Source organism: Colossoma macropomum, unplaced genomic scaffold, assembly GCF_904425465.1.
Source record: "Colossoma macropomum unplaced genomic scaffold, Colossoma_macropomum, whole genome shotgun sequence".
Classification (NCBI taxonomy): domain Eukaryota; kingdom Metazoa; phylum Chordata; class Actinopteri; order Characiformes; family Serrasalmidae; genus Colossoma; species Colossoma macropomum.
This window is the reverse complement of record NW_023494793.1, coordinates 26,401,729-26,416,129: the sequence shown is the minus strand read 5'-3', so window position 1 is coordinate 26,416,129 and position 14,401 is coordinate 26,401,729. Positions and strand designations below refer to the sequence as shown.

The 14,401-nt window shown below is 38.3% G+C and overlaps 1 protein-coding gene across 2 annotated transcripts in view; it reads right to left on the bottom strand.

Annotated features, from left to right (window-relative positions):
- Positions 1–1,510: 1,510 nt before the first annotated feature.
- The window catches only part of mtor (mechanistic target of rapamycin kinase), a 159,819-nt gene continuing 146,928 nt past the window's right edge, over positions 1,511–14,401 (bottom strand). For both annotated transcript variants that reach the window (XM_036578979.1, XM_036578980.1), the window contains exons 45-58: positions 13,710–13,844; positions 11,605–11,779; positions 7,678–7,813; positions 6,664–6,811; positions 6,436–6,558; positions 5,463–5,545; positions 5,271–5,343; positions 5,115–5,189; positions 4,842–4,977; positions 4,427–4,492; positions 4,165–4,245; positions 3,982–4,062; positions 2,491–2,596; positions 1,511–1,772 (exon numbers count right to left, since the gene is read on the bottom strand). In XM_036578979.1, coding sequence (XP_036434872.1) covers positions 1,757–1,772; positions 2,491–2,596; positions 3,982–4,062; positions 4,165–4,245; positions 4,427–4,492; positions 4,842–4,977; positions 5,115–5,189; positions 5,271–5,343; positions 5,463–5,545; positions 6,436–6,558; positions 6,664–6,811; positions 7,678–7,813; positions 11,605–11,779; positions 13,710–13,844 — 1,434 coding nt within the window. In that variant the 3' untranslated portion in view covers positions 1,511–1,756. The remainder of the gene's footprint in view (positions 1,773–2,490; positions 2,597–3,981; positions 4,063–4,164; positions 4,246–4,426; positions 4,493–4,841; positions 4,978–5,114; positions 5,190–5,270; positions 5,344–5,462; positions 5,546–6,435; positions 6,559–6,663; positions 6,812–7,677; positions 7,814–11,604; positions 11,780–13,709; positions 13,845–14,401) is intronic.

The window sequence follows — 14,401 nt, the reverse complement described above, 5'->3', positions numbered from 1 at the left end:
AATACAAGCATCGTAATGACAGCGCACAAACCAACTTGATCAGTTTTTTGCCCCTTGTCTCTAGAAACAAAATGCACTCGACTTTCACTCGTCCACTTGCGAGCGACTGGGGTAAATTGCATTGCAGAAACATTCAGTTTTATTTGCCACCATTTATTTTTAGTATAAAACAAGCTTACGTTAGCCTTATCTGTTGATATGTTATATGTGATGAAAATTTCTATATGTTTTAGCAAAAAAGTTTTGTTTTCATGTGGGCCTTCATGCATTATAGTGATATATAGGTGGGCCTTGAGGTGGAAAAGCCTAAGAAGCCCTGCAATAAACCAATCAGAACAAGTCTTCTTTATCCTACCACATTGTTCGACATGAGTAGGATAAGATACAAATGGTACACGTACAAGTGACATTATAAGAGGCTCAGCAGAGGAAATATGTGTGACACAAGACAGTGATCAGTGTCAAAAATCTTGTCAGACTGCTGACTGTGTCATATACAGGATTTTACATATGAGAACTTGGTAGGTAAGATTCATACTGAAATGAGTGTGAAGTGGGATTACCAGAAGGAAATTAGAAGTTTATTCGAGGCCTTGGAAGTCATAATAACAAATTGTGGCAAGATACAAGGTCATCCCTTTGCTATTCATTTCAGTGTCTGAACCCCTCTTATTTCATTTTATTCCTCCATTTACTCACACAATGTTCCATTGTACAACTCTGGACTGCTTCATCCTTGAGTGCTTGGAGCTAGAACTCACTTCTTTTTTATTTTTTTGTTGGAATTTTTATCCTGTTTTTTATTTATTTTGTTTTAGCAGGCAAGGTACATCAAGATCCACTTCTCAAAGACAAAAACAGGATGGTGGTTGTGGTCGTGGGTCAGCTCGTGGTCAAGTTTCCTGCAGTCTCTCCAGTCCTAAGGTCTGTTTCTTATGGTGCACAACATTTGAATATGATTCTAAGTCAGGACCATCGGTTTTCATTTGGCTCAGTTTTTACTGAAGATTACGAAAATGTCTGAGATTAAAGAGGCATTCCGGTCTAAATCTAGCACTCTTATTTGTTGGGTTCAGTGGTATTCTGTAGCTCTGCCTTGCACCCCTCAGCCTCATCACTTTAACAGAATTCACAATTTTGTGTCCTTTGAGTGTGTTCGCTCATCAACGCTCTCTCACTACAATACCCAGCATGCTTTGTGCAAATACATCATATTTGACAACCCTCCCACAGTGATAAAGAAATCCTGACTGCTAGCACAGCAACTGATGTAGAAGCTCATAAATATTTGGCTTCCTAGCAGAAGCGTTAGCTTTCTGCTTTATTTCTGCACTAGCAAGCAAAATCAAACAGCCCATCCTGAAGTATCCACCCCAAAGCACTTGTAGTTTTTTTTTAATTTCCTCCCACATTTCACATACATCATACAAAGGGTTTTTTTCTAGTTTGTAAACCAGAAAATATCATTCCAGAGACAGCAGTCTATGAGTAAGAGTGCTTGAAACACAGACACAAGAAGACTTTTCTAAAATTTATTGGCAAAGATGAACACCACTTTCAATCAAGTATTTTGCGCCACTTTGTGCATAATTCTATGTTTCATTATTACATTAATAAAAGTCAGACATACTTTAAAATGTCTTCATGCAACAGTTCTCTTTTCTTAAGCCTATTTAGCAGACTCATCTCAGACATGGCATCAGTAGAACATAGACAATCAGCAAAGAACACATAGCAAAGCAGAGCTCGAGAAGCTCTACCAAAATGGACACCTGAGGAGAGAAAGAAGAAAACATCATCAGAAATAATGCATACAAAGTGCAGTAATAAAACATTCAGTTATAATTATTCAGTATTACTATTTGAGAGGGACACTTCCCATCAGATCCCAAACACTTGCAAATTGTTGTTAAAAGAAGAGGTGATGAAACAGAGTGGTAAACATGCCTCTGTCCCAACCTTTTTTGGAACGTGTTGCTGGCATCAAATTCAAAATGGGCATATATTTTTCAAAAAACAATTAAATTTCCCAGTTTCAACATATCGCTGTTGTCAGAACAAAACCTCGTATCTCCATTTTTGACATTTTTCAGTTTTTGACATAATTTGAAAATACCCATTACCCTTTACATTGTATGTAAATTTTATGATGAATGGACCAAAAGAAACGGCCCAAAATGACTTGGAAAAAAAAGTCTGGTTCCATTAACTTACATTAAAAGTAAAGCAGGTTTTTTTCCTTCTCCTGTAAAGTCACCGTTTTGGAGATATGACATTTTCTTCCAACAACAGCGATATGCTGTCTTTATACTATTTTCAATGAAATATAGGGTTTAAATGATTTGCACATCATTGCATTCTGTTTCTATTTACATTTTGCACAGCGTCCTAACTTTTTTGGAAACCGGGCTGTATACATACATATAACTTATTCTCTGTAAATTACTATTTTCAACTAAAATGTATTTTTGATAAAGGAGGAATATGTACCATCCAATATAGCATTGGCACAGGTTCTCGTGTGATGTGGCTTGCTTGATCAGCAGCTCCACTTGGGTTGGGACATCCAGGGTCTCATCATGCGAGAAGTCCCGTCCTAAAAGGAGAAAGCAAAAAATATGGTGTTTGTGTACTATAATACTGGTGGTACTCTGGGTTTAAATATATGGTGTAGCTGGAGACCTGTGTGTCATCCTGACTTCCTTCTAGCTATTGTAGAAGGCACAGTGAACCAGAGGCCAAGAGAGGCAAGTCCCAATTCAAGTCCAAAGTCAGTACAGGCAACTCTCAAATCATGCTCCAAGTCAGTACATGCAAGTCTCAAATCACGTCCCAAGTTAGTACAGGCAAGTTTCAAGCTGAATCCTGAGTCAGTACAGGCAAGTCTCAAATTATGTCAGTACAGGCAACTTTCAAGCTGAAACCTGATTCAGTACAGGCAACTCTCAAATCATGTCCCAAGTTAGTACAGGCAATTTTCAAGCTGAATCAAATTATGTCCTGAGTCAGTGCAGGCAAGTCTCAAATCACATCGTGAGTCAGTACAGGCAAGTCTGAAGTTGAGTTCGGAGTCAGTACAGACAAGTCTCAAGCTGAATCCAGAATCAGTACAGACAAGTCTCAAGCCGAATCCCGAGTCAGTACAGGCAAGTCCTAGATCACGTCGTCAGTCAGTACAGGCAGGTCTCAAATCACGTCGTGAGTCATTACGGGCAAGTCTGAAATCACATCCCAAGTACAAGCAGGTCTGTAGCTGAGTCCCGAGTCAGTACAGACAAGTCTCATGCTAAATTCTGAGTCAGTACGGGCAAGTTTCAAGTGAATACAAACAAGTTTTGAGTCAAATTCTTTACTTTGCTTGTTTCCAGCTTATGGAGGCAAATTTAAATTGTCAGTTGTCCTCCAAAGTAAAATAAGCAAAGCATAACCATAGCTATTGGTGAAGGTGCTGTTCTATATAAAAATATACCAAATATACTTTTGATAAAGTTCTGCCATGCCCACGCCTCCATTTACATGGAGTCAGGTCAAGTCTTAAGTCATCACATTCGTGGCTCAAGTCTTCACCTCTCCTGTAAACATCCCAGCATTCTATTCTTTAAACATCTCTACACATTTCCAGCTGTTCTGCAAAGACATTTGGATATTCAGCCCAGATTTGTGTGGAATCTGCCTCGTCTCATGCTCTTTACATGTGAAGAATAATCACTTGCAAATGCTAGATCTAAAGCCATGATGACAGATCATGATATGATCAAAGCACTTGTTACAGCAAAGAAAATAAATACATTTCTTCAAGATGGAGAGAGATGAGCTCCATTTAGACAAACCTCTGCAACCTCTGTCTCCCAGAGAATAATAACTGACTGGAATTGGATATCATGTTCTTTAACATGATATGGAAATACTACTACATGAAAACCTTCGACTGTAATGTATATAACACACTGTGATGTGTTTGTAGGCTAAAGGACGACTCACCAGTCAGTTTGTCTCGCACCCTGTTGATAATCTGGATAGCTTTCTTGTTCAAGGCTTCAGGCTGCACAAGGCCGTCACCGACTAGTTGAGAAATATGAAAATTAAGGTAAAAGAAAAGATTAATTCACAAAGTGCTATTCAAAGAAAACTCTTGTAATGTGCAGGAGGGCATCAGAGACTTACTGAACGAGTGAATAGATTCAGGCACAGTGGTTCCTGGCTTTTTGTGGGTGGTTTCTCCCAGGTCAATGCCCTCCATAGTTTCTGACAATGACAAGATCATAAAACAACGTTACAGTGAGCAGGTCATTCACTCTTTTGACTGTTTTACTCCCTTTTTAAAATTTGTCTCTTGCCAGGTTTTCTGTCTGATTAGCTAGTCTGGCTGACAGTAAAAACTGATTCTGATTAAAGAAAAACTTGATTTTGGCAAAAATGGACTCACCAACAGACTGTCCTGCAGTGTAGGAGTCAGTTCTGGTTCTGGAGCGCTTGGTTCCCTTAGTGTTGGCTAAAAGAAATGTGAACATTGTCAACTAATTTAAAAACAATTTAAGATTTGTTCAAAGAAAAAAAACGCAATTCTCTCTTAACTAACATTGTAAAACTACAAGCCTAAATCATCACACTCTTGCCTCAAAGCGCATTCTGTTGTTACTTCAAATAAGACTAGCTTATGTGTTTTTTGACACTATCCTTTATCTATCTTTGTCCATTTTCATGGATAACATTACAGATTACTAAAGAAGCAAATGTCAGACACCGACTAAAAGACTATCTCTGCAATAAGAAGAAATTTGTGTAAATTCCATTTTTGGTGAAATCATTTCTTAAAATGCAGCAGGGAGTAATTCACTCACTGTCCATAAGCCTCCAGTTGAGTAAGGGGTCGTAGACGAAGGCCTCCAACACGGCCATAACGCTGTCTCTGTGCTCTCGCAGCACCTCCATCACCGTGTGGCACGTAATCCGATAATTTCCATCCAAACCTGTCACCTGAGCACAGTAGGAAGGAAGGAGAGAAGAAAAATAGGAAGGAATGAAGAAGGAAGGAAAATCAATCAATCTGTCAGGTCACTCAGCACATACAGAGTTCATACACAGTTAACCAGTGCTATTCCTATATATCTTACCTCCATGGCATTCGTCAGCATCCGAGTCAACCTGAAGGGGATTTTCTCTGGGAATTTTTCCCTGGTCATGGCAACCTGAAACACAAAGAGAAATGTAATTTGTGGGTACAGTTACAGCCCTCTCACAACATTTTTGTTTAAACGGACCATGTTTACCTCAAAGCAATCTCCAAAGTCAATGTGGAGGATCTTTCCGCTTAGCCTGTCCAGCATCAGATTAGAAGGATGTCTGTTGGCAACAAGGGATAAAATATGGAATATATCAGAAGTCATTTAAAATGTGATTCTAACTATTTCAGCAAACACAAATAGGATGGTTATCATTGTTGTAAGGATGAGTATCTGCACCTGTCTCCAAGTCCCAGGATATAGCCAACCATGGACATCACAGCGAGAGAGCGCGTGTAGTTGGTTCTTCTGTCAAACCACACCTGCACAGAAAGAATGCTTTACAGTTTAGAGATCCTTATAGGTACAAAGAAATTATGGGTGCTCTGTCAAAAAAAACAACAACAACAACAAACAAACAAAAAAACATACTTAATAAAAAGTGGAAGTATGGAACCAAAAATGTACTTGAGTGAAAGTAAAAAAAAAAAAGTTTAACATGTAACATTTAAACATATTTGAGTATATAAAGAGGTAAAAAGTACAAATGTTTAAACCGATAAACTGTAAATTTTATTTATTTTGTTTTGTGGGGACTAATGGGTGGTATTAGTCCCAGCACAAAGACATACTAGCATAGTTGTGGGTAATTTCACTTTACTCTGATTTGACAACGAATTCAAATGCACAGGAACTCAACTGACTGGCAAGAGTATAAAAGATAATCTGGCTTTTGTAACAAAATACTCTGAAGGTCAAAATTAACATTTAAGTATGTAAGTAGTAAAAAGTATTGTGTGTTTGGGCTAATAACCATGTTCACGGTACAGCAAAGTTCATATTCACTTTTATTCCACCCACCCCTATAATGAAGTACAATTACCCAAGTACTTCCACTCCTAAATATCCTTCGCATGAGTTGTTAATGAGAAAAATGAGAGATGACTAAATTTCCTTTGGACTAAAATGATTGTGGGCTGAAGCTTAAAGGGCCCCTATCATGGTTTTAAAACCAAACCGTTTGATAAACACTTAAAGTTTCAAAAATGACCATTTACTCCATACAGCCCACATATGGAAACTAAACTGCAAAACTGCCTTGTGAAGTGAAGAAAAAAGTTCTTCTGAAGTAAAAGAAATGGGTAGTACATCTGAGCACAGTGGAATCAAGCATGCAATGTGTGGGTGTTAATGGTAAGAGAGAAGTAAACACCTCTGAGCTGGGACTCTTGAGCCACAGTAACTTGGCCAGGTCATCTCCTGCTGTGTTGTTCACCGCATGCTCAAAGACCTCCACTTTCTCCATAAGAGTCAGGTGGTCATAGTCTGGAGCCATCTGAAACAAAATACGTACAGTTCTGGCAAAGACCAACCTCAACAAACGTTCCGTTTAACTCCACTGAACACGAGAGTATCCTAAACATGCTGAGATTTGAATTACCCTGAGCATTATGCGGTGCTCAATGTTAAGCAGGATCTTCTTCTTCTCACGGTAGTCTCGGATCAGAGCGTGCAGGGTGTCGCAGTGAGGAACCCAGCCAATCAGACCAGAGTTAGTGGACAAGGGGATCACAGCATACCTCTGAATACTAGGGGAGCCAAAACAAAGATATATATGCAGAGTTTACTTCACAGGATGTGGCCTGATCACCAAACCAATCACTGGAAATTGCTAAATAAAAAATACACAGTGTTTTTTTAGCAGTTATGCTTGTGTTTCTCAGTGTTAACCTTCTATAATTGAGTCATTAAGACAGTTAACAAGCAACTGATACCCAGGGGCCATAAATCTTAAAACGGAATTCCACCCACATTTCAAAATTTCGGCATAATTAAATCAGTGAGATGTAAACAATGACATTGAGTCATTAAATGTGAAATGGCGCATGGATTTTTTTTTTTTACTGTGGCAGTGAAAAGAACCAGGTGTTGTAACATCTTCAATTCAAATATAGCCATTTTATTTGCCATCAGTGAACCTTCACGTGTCGTCTAGGTTTTTTTTATGTAATGTTGATAATGGTAATGTAGTGCTAAATTTTAGAAAATTACATTTCAAAAACAAATATTTAAACAAACATTACAAAAGCTTCTCACAAGAGTACTGTAAACAATGTCTGAGGCAACAGGCAGCATACTCATAATCATGCTCATGTAAGAAAGAGTTAACTTTTAAAGGCATTAAATGCTTTGGACGTCTGGCTCCTATCACCACCACTGTGAACAATTCTATATGTTTCTAGAATGGTGCATTTCACATTAAGCCACTGAATGTTTCTGGATGTTTACATCTGTATGATTACATTGTGCAGAAATATTAAAAATTACGTGAAATTCCTCTGTAAAGGACATAAAGTAACTCTGTATTAATCTCTCATTAAAACTGTGTTTCATTGATACCAACCAAACACATACAAATTTGCATAAAAGAGTATAAAGTACATCTTAGACTTGCCTCAGATTCTTGCGGAGAGAAGCTGGGTCATTAGCCAGCAACGTGTTGACAAGACCAAAGAGCTGCATGACCCTCTCATCTTGACGTAGATCTTCATGACCCTTAAGCAGGAACATGAACTCGTGCCCGTTGCTGCCTGTAGGGGGCAGCAGAGAAATAATTGAAATACAAAATATAGCTGCTAGTAGCAATTCAGGGGTCCAAGCACGATATGCCCAACTTAGGATTTTATCTGTGGTATGTGCACAGTATGACGAACCTTTATCTGTTGTTTTTATGGTCTACTTAAAGGTCACTTTATATTGTGCTGTATTTGAGTGAGGTAAATTCTGCAGTAAAATGACCATCTATGGTTTGTGTATAGGACGTCTTGTTTGTTCAGATTAATTACTGGTAATAATTATTTTATAATGTTATCAATTTGACTCAGGAGTCAGTAAGAATGGGTGCAGTGTATGAACTTGAATAATTAATTGAACTGTATCTGTTGTTTTAATGGTCTACTTATAGGTAATGGTCACTTTATGTTGAGTTGCATTTGACTGACAGATGTGCAAAGAATTAAACTGATCTGGTAACTTTGGCTGCCAATTACTTTGAAATGCTGCTGTGAAGTGAATTTAGTTTGTGCATAGTCTGACAGACTCTGAACCAAAATCTGTTGGTTTTTGGTCTATTTATTTGTAACTGGTTTGAACACCCTCAAAAAACATAAAATAAAGCATAAAAAATGCCCTAACCTTTGCACAGCCCACATTTTAGGTTTTATTTTCTCCCAATATGTTGAATTCAGTAAATAAACAGCAACTGTGCATTAAAATGTGGAGAAGTATGTTCTGGTGTGTGTTATTTTCACTTAGTATAGTATCAGGCATGCAGCACAGCCATTCCTGGCACACTAAAGCTAGATGGCTTTCCCATATAGCTCTGGATCGCATTACATATTAAAATTAATTTGAGCAGTGAATGGAGTTCACTAGAGGATATATAAAAGTCAATACCCTCAAAGAATGCTACCTCACAGGGTACAGTAAGATAGCAATACCACCTAAATTAAACCCACTTACTGCAAGTTGAACAAACTCATAAAAGAAACAAAAAATGGTCTCAGCTGCTCAAAGTGTCACGAGGGAGGAGGAATGACGGTTTTAAAGGACTTCTGCTGGTTTCAAGCCGATTTTCACATTAAGAGAACTGTTAAAGTTACTGCTCTCTGTGGACGGAGAAGGACAATGGGGCTGTTCAGAGCGGCCATTAAACGCTAAAGCAGCAGAGCATGCATCATGGAAAAGAGGGAGACGGAGAGAAAGAGATAGATGGACGGAGCTGTTGGTGCTTGATGGGAATCGCAGGCTGATAAATGCATGGGCAGGCGAGATGAAAATCTAGCACAGACAGCTGGATCAGCAGGAGGGCCTGAGAGAATGATTCTGTGCAGGCATGGGCTTCACGACAATTACAGTGGGCCATTGTAGCTGTAGCTGTGCACTGTGGGTAACTGAAGGATTGAACAATCTATCGTTTGTTAACTGTCGAATACTACAGTACGTCCAGTATACAGTACTGATACTGCAGATGATTGCAATATGCAAATAAGCCACCTAACCAATCACAATAATTTTTACCATGTGCTGTGAGCAACCGAACCAATCACAGTTCCAGATAACTGTTTATGTGGGAGTTTGGATTAATGAAGGCATTCTTGTAATCTGACAAATGTAGGGGTTGTGGTTGGAGGGGGGTGTTGTGGGTCCCCAAGGACTGGATGTAAAACATGCACATATTATCATTAAATTGCCATGGATCAAGATGGAGAACATCAGAGAAGTTCTAATTCTCACTGCAGAATGTTTCAGTTTTCATTATAAATGTGATAAAGCAACACCTCTACCCTGTAATGTTAGTTGCTGACCACTGTAAAGATGTGCCTTTTGTATCAAATCATCATACAGATTTTAGGCTGTAGCAGTGTGAGCACATTTAAACTGAGTGAAGAAAAATTTGTAGTGATGACAGAAACAGCTGGAGTTCAAATAAACAAACAGTACTCACTGCAGCCCTCCAAACGTGTTATGGCACTGAGTCAAAACTTAGAACCTTTGTTGTTTTCATAACACCTGTAATGTAAATGTGTTTTCTACTTTCTTTTATTTACATGCATTTAGGCCTGTCACAACTGTTACATAATTGCCTGATCGCATTGACTGATTGCACTGACTGGACTGCAATTATTGAAGCTGTCAGTCAGTCAGTTTGAAGCAAATGCATGTAAATAAAAGAAAGCAGAAATCTACAGTGGCCAACAAGTGCACAGTAAAATGAAAAATACATTGCAAACTCATAAACATGAGTTTAGAAAACACTTTCATCAGCATGACTACACCTAAATACATTTCACAAACATGCTGCAAATACAGAAAACAGATGCAACTTCAGAAACGCAAAGCCATTCACAACACAAAGGCACTGAGCCTCAACACAACAGAAATGTTTCTGGAAGACTCTTAAAGGGGATGGAAAATCATGAAGTTTTTCCTTTTTCTTGTCATATAAACATGAACTTGTGCCAACTGTGCGTTTTTTATTATACTAGGATTTAATGTAGAAATATCCAGCAGGTTTTATGAACTTATATTTACCAGTGAATGTTTATGCTGCATAGAATTTAAAAGTTTGAATGGCTCAATCCCCTCTGAGTTTCCTTCCGGAAACATTTCCGATGTGTTGTAACTGGCATTGTAGCGTGTCTAAAGTTGCACTGTCTTCTATATTTGCAGTGCGTTTGTGAAATGCAGCGCTGGTGTGGTGATTCTGATGAAAGTGTTTTTTTAAGTTTGCATAGCACCAACTCTTAACTCATGCTGCAAAACATTTAGAGGGCAGCAGTGAGTAGTGTTTGTTAATTTGAGCTCAAGCTGTGTCTGTCTGTTGGTAGCTAATCAGCCAATGTGGCCACTTCAAGCGTGCACTTTCATAGTCGCATACAATGAAAAAAAAAAGCCAATTAAACTGTTAATTGCAGTTATTTACATAGCAATTAATCATCACCTAAAAAAAATCAGGATTGTGAAAACGGGGTTTCCTCACATTTTTGCAAAAGCACTTGATGTAATATATAAACACTGTTACAGTTTCAAAACGTATCGTTTATAAACATCATAAGTGGACCTCAAGGAAAAATATCAGTGACAAGAAAATGTAATGTAATGTAACCAAAATCATTCTCAAATAATGTGCAATAGCCTATTATTTCCTGCAGTTATATTTCTGCACATTTTATAAGGTGTTATAGTGACTTTGAATTATTTTTAAAATAGTGGCAATGTATGAGTATTTACGCTTACATTTACGGCATTTGACAGATGCTCTTATCCAGAGCAACTTACATTTTGATCGTTTTACACAGACGAAGGTAGTGTTAGGAGTCTTGCCCAAGGACTTTTATTGGTATAGTATAGGGTGCTTGCCTAGGCAGGGGATTAAACCCCAGTCTACAGCATAGAAGGCAGAGGTATTACCCACTACACTATACCAACCACTTTTATTTAGTAATGTAAGGGCTACTTGTGTATCTAATTTTTGCATCTGCAGTGGACAGTTCCTTTGGGCCACCTCAGGCCTTGTGGTCCCCCAAGGCCCTGGCCAGTCAGTAATCCATCCCTGGCTACAGGCATAGCCCAGATAAGTAGAGAGAATAATGAAAAGATGAAAGCTGTAGGATTCAGTTTTTCATTGGGGCTGGGTGGATGTGGATAAACATTCATCTAGATATCATGACACCTTCTATCTATCTATCTATATATATATATATATATATATATAGCAATACTCTTTCATTCGTTCTAAATAAGTTTATAAGGAAAGTAAAGATAAAAATAATTAAGGCCTGTTTTTTGCACTTTTGGGTGAAGTATCCCTTGGTCTTACCCATGATGGTGAGCTTGCGTGGCCTCTGTTTGGAGGTGATGACCTGCAGGGAGGGGGCGATGGACTGGATGCGTATGATTGGCTGGTTGGGATCGTAAGTGCCAGGCACAGCCAGCTCCAGGTCACGACACATAAGCAGCTTGGGAGAGACATATTGCAGCTCCAGAGAGGTCAGCTGAGGACACACAAAGATACAAACTCAGCCAAGTCAACACGGGTTATTTCTCTCTATCTGTCCGTCTGTCTGTCTCGCTCTCTTTCCTTTTGACCCGTCAGTCTCCCTGTCAGTGTCAGGAAGCTGCTTTTCTTGGCTAGATCAGGTAACACAACACAGCAGGTAAGGTGCTGAAAATCACAACACCTGAAATAACATCACAGCACAATAACTAGATCCGTTTCTAAGATATGCCTGTTTCTCCTCACTCGAGACTGGAATGGGGAAAAATTTCGCCCTGCCACACAGTTTCACTGGGAGAATAAAAATAGCCTTTGGCAGGCGCAGCACATTAAACAAAGAAGGTAAACTAAAAAGTAATGAAATCTCTCCAAAAATATAAAATGAAAGATAATACAGTCGATCAAAATCCAACAAAAAAAGTCTGTCTAGTTCTGAATGAACAGGAAATGGAATATAATGTCTGGATTGGCTGAAATGTATGTCTTCAGACACAGTATTATTTTTTATTACTTACGTTTCCAAGCATTTTTACGAAACATTAATTAACATTTCGGCAAGTCTGATGATGTATGCTACGGAGACATAAATATCTTGTAATATTTTATCAATGTCAAAAAAAAATTCAACATTAGAGAAAACTATTTGTCGATACCTGAAATGTTACACTTGAAACATTTTTTTGGGGGGAAAAAACAATATTCCCTTATATGCCTTTTACAACACAAATAAAGACAAACAAACACAAATAGCATGGTGAAAAGGTAGAGCTGAACTGAAGAGCAGACAAGCATTTTTAAAAGAAATGCTTCCACTTTTCAGCTCTTACAGAAACAGACGTGCAAAAAGTCTACAGTCTTTCTAAGAACAAAGTGTTCAAATAGCTCTGTATGGCTGGGAAAGACACCCCCTATTGTTACCCAGTGGTATAAGGAAATATTTAGGATACTTCCTCTTGAACAACTAGCAGCAGTATTCAGGGGCAATGACCTCTTATTTGTAAAAATCTGGAGAACATAGAGCATCTGCCTCCTGAACTCATGTTATATAAAATGCACATACTTTTTAACTGGAAATCCCTCGTAAGTCCAGAGGGTATGCAGTATAGCTGAGAAGCTTATGAAGTGTTATATACACCGATCAGGCATAACATTATGACCCCCTCCTTGTTTCTGTGCTCATTGTACATTTTATCAGCTCCACTTACTATACAGGTGAACTTTCTCAGCACTGCAGCACTACTAACACACCACCCCCACCACATCAGTGTTACTGCAGTGCTGAGAATAATCCACCACCCAAATAGTACCTGCTCTGTGAGGGTCCATGGGGGTCCTGACCACTGAAGAACAGGGTAAAAGGGGGCTAACAAAGTATGCAGAGAAACAGATGGACTACAGTCTGTAATTGTAGAACTACAAAGTGCACCTATATAGTAAGTGGATCTGATAAAATGGACAATGAGCGTAGAAACAAGGAGGTGGTAATAATGTTATGCCTGATCAGTGTAAGTTGTTAGCACTGTCCAATTTTAGTAAATTGTGAAGAATGTGGAGTCTTTTTTCTCTTTCTTTTATTAATTTCTTTTTTTCTTTCGGAGGATGGCATGTTTGGGGGTTAAGAGAGAGGAATATGTATTTACCTGTGTTTTCATGGTAACATAATCACTACTCATGAATACATCATATGATTTCTAAAAACCAGTAACCATTTTTGTGAAAAAAAATGATGCAACAATTGCAACAGTAAAAAAATCCCACAGCTAAAAGCTTCCAATTTTTAATTATTTTGTGCAGAAAGTCAATGAAACTTAACTAACAACCATTTTATTATTTTTTAATGCTAAATTATACTACTGAGTACATTACTGTTACAAAACAACTAAGACACAGGGCTAAGAAAAGGCACTGAGGATACAGTGTTGGCGTACCTGTGGCAGCTGTTTGGCGATTCTGCGGAAAACGTGGTAATAAAGGTCCCAGGCCTGTGTCAGGTCCTTCACATTACCAGAGCGCATGTACTTCCTACACCAGTCCTGTGCCTCCATCAGATCACGACCGTACGCCTGTTAAAAACACAATCTTAGTTACAGTACAGTAATGCTGCTTCACTTCTTGTTGTTTCTAATAATCTAGAACCACAAATAACCATAGTAAATACACAAGCCATCACTATTTATTTTACTGCATGTACTGCAGAATATGCTCATCAACTGATATTACAAAAGCAAAGTTGCAAAAGCTGTAGACTGTTTTGACCAATGTTCTATATATCTGTTATATCATGTTATTATTCGGATTACCATGGATAACAATCCAATGAGTTTTCCCTGTACTTAGGAAAAGAACTAAAAATCCTGTCTAACGTGTTTTTTTCTAAATCCTGTCTTAATATCTTTTTTTTCCATGTTATGTAGTATTCCATAGCACAGCGGTGTATCCCTCAGTCTCATCAGTTTGACAGAATTCATGATTTTATATCATTATCAAGTTTTCATTAATATTTCATTTCATCAATATTCTCTCACTAGTATACCCACGTTGCATTCTGCAGAAATACATCATACAATCAGTGGGAATCTGTGTTTCTGTGTCCTTTCTGCATTCACCAGCTATCGAAACA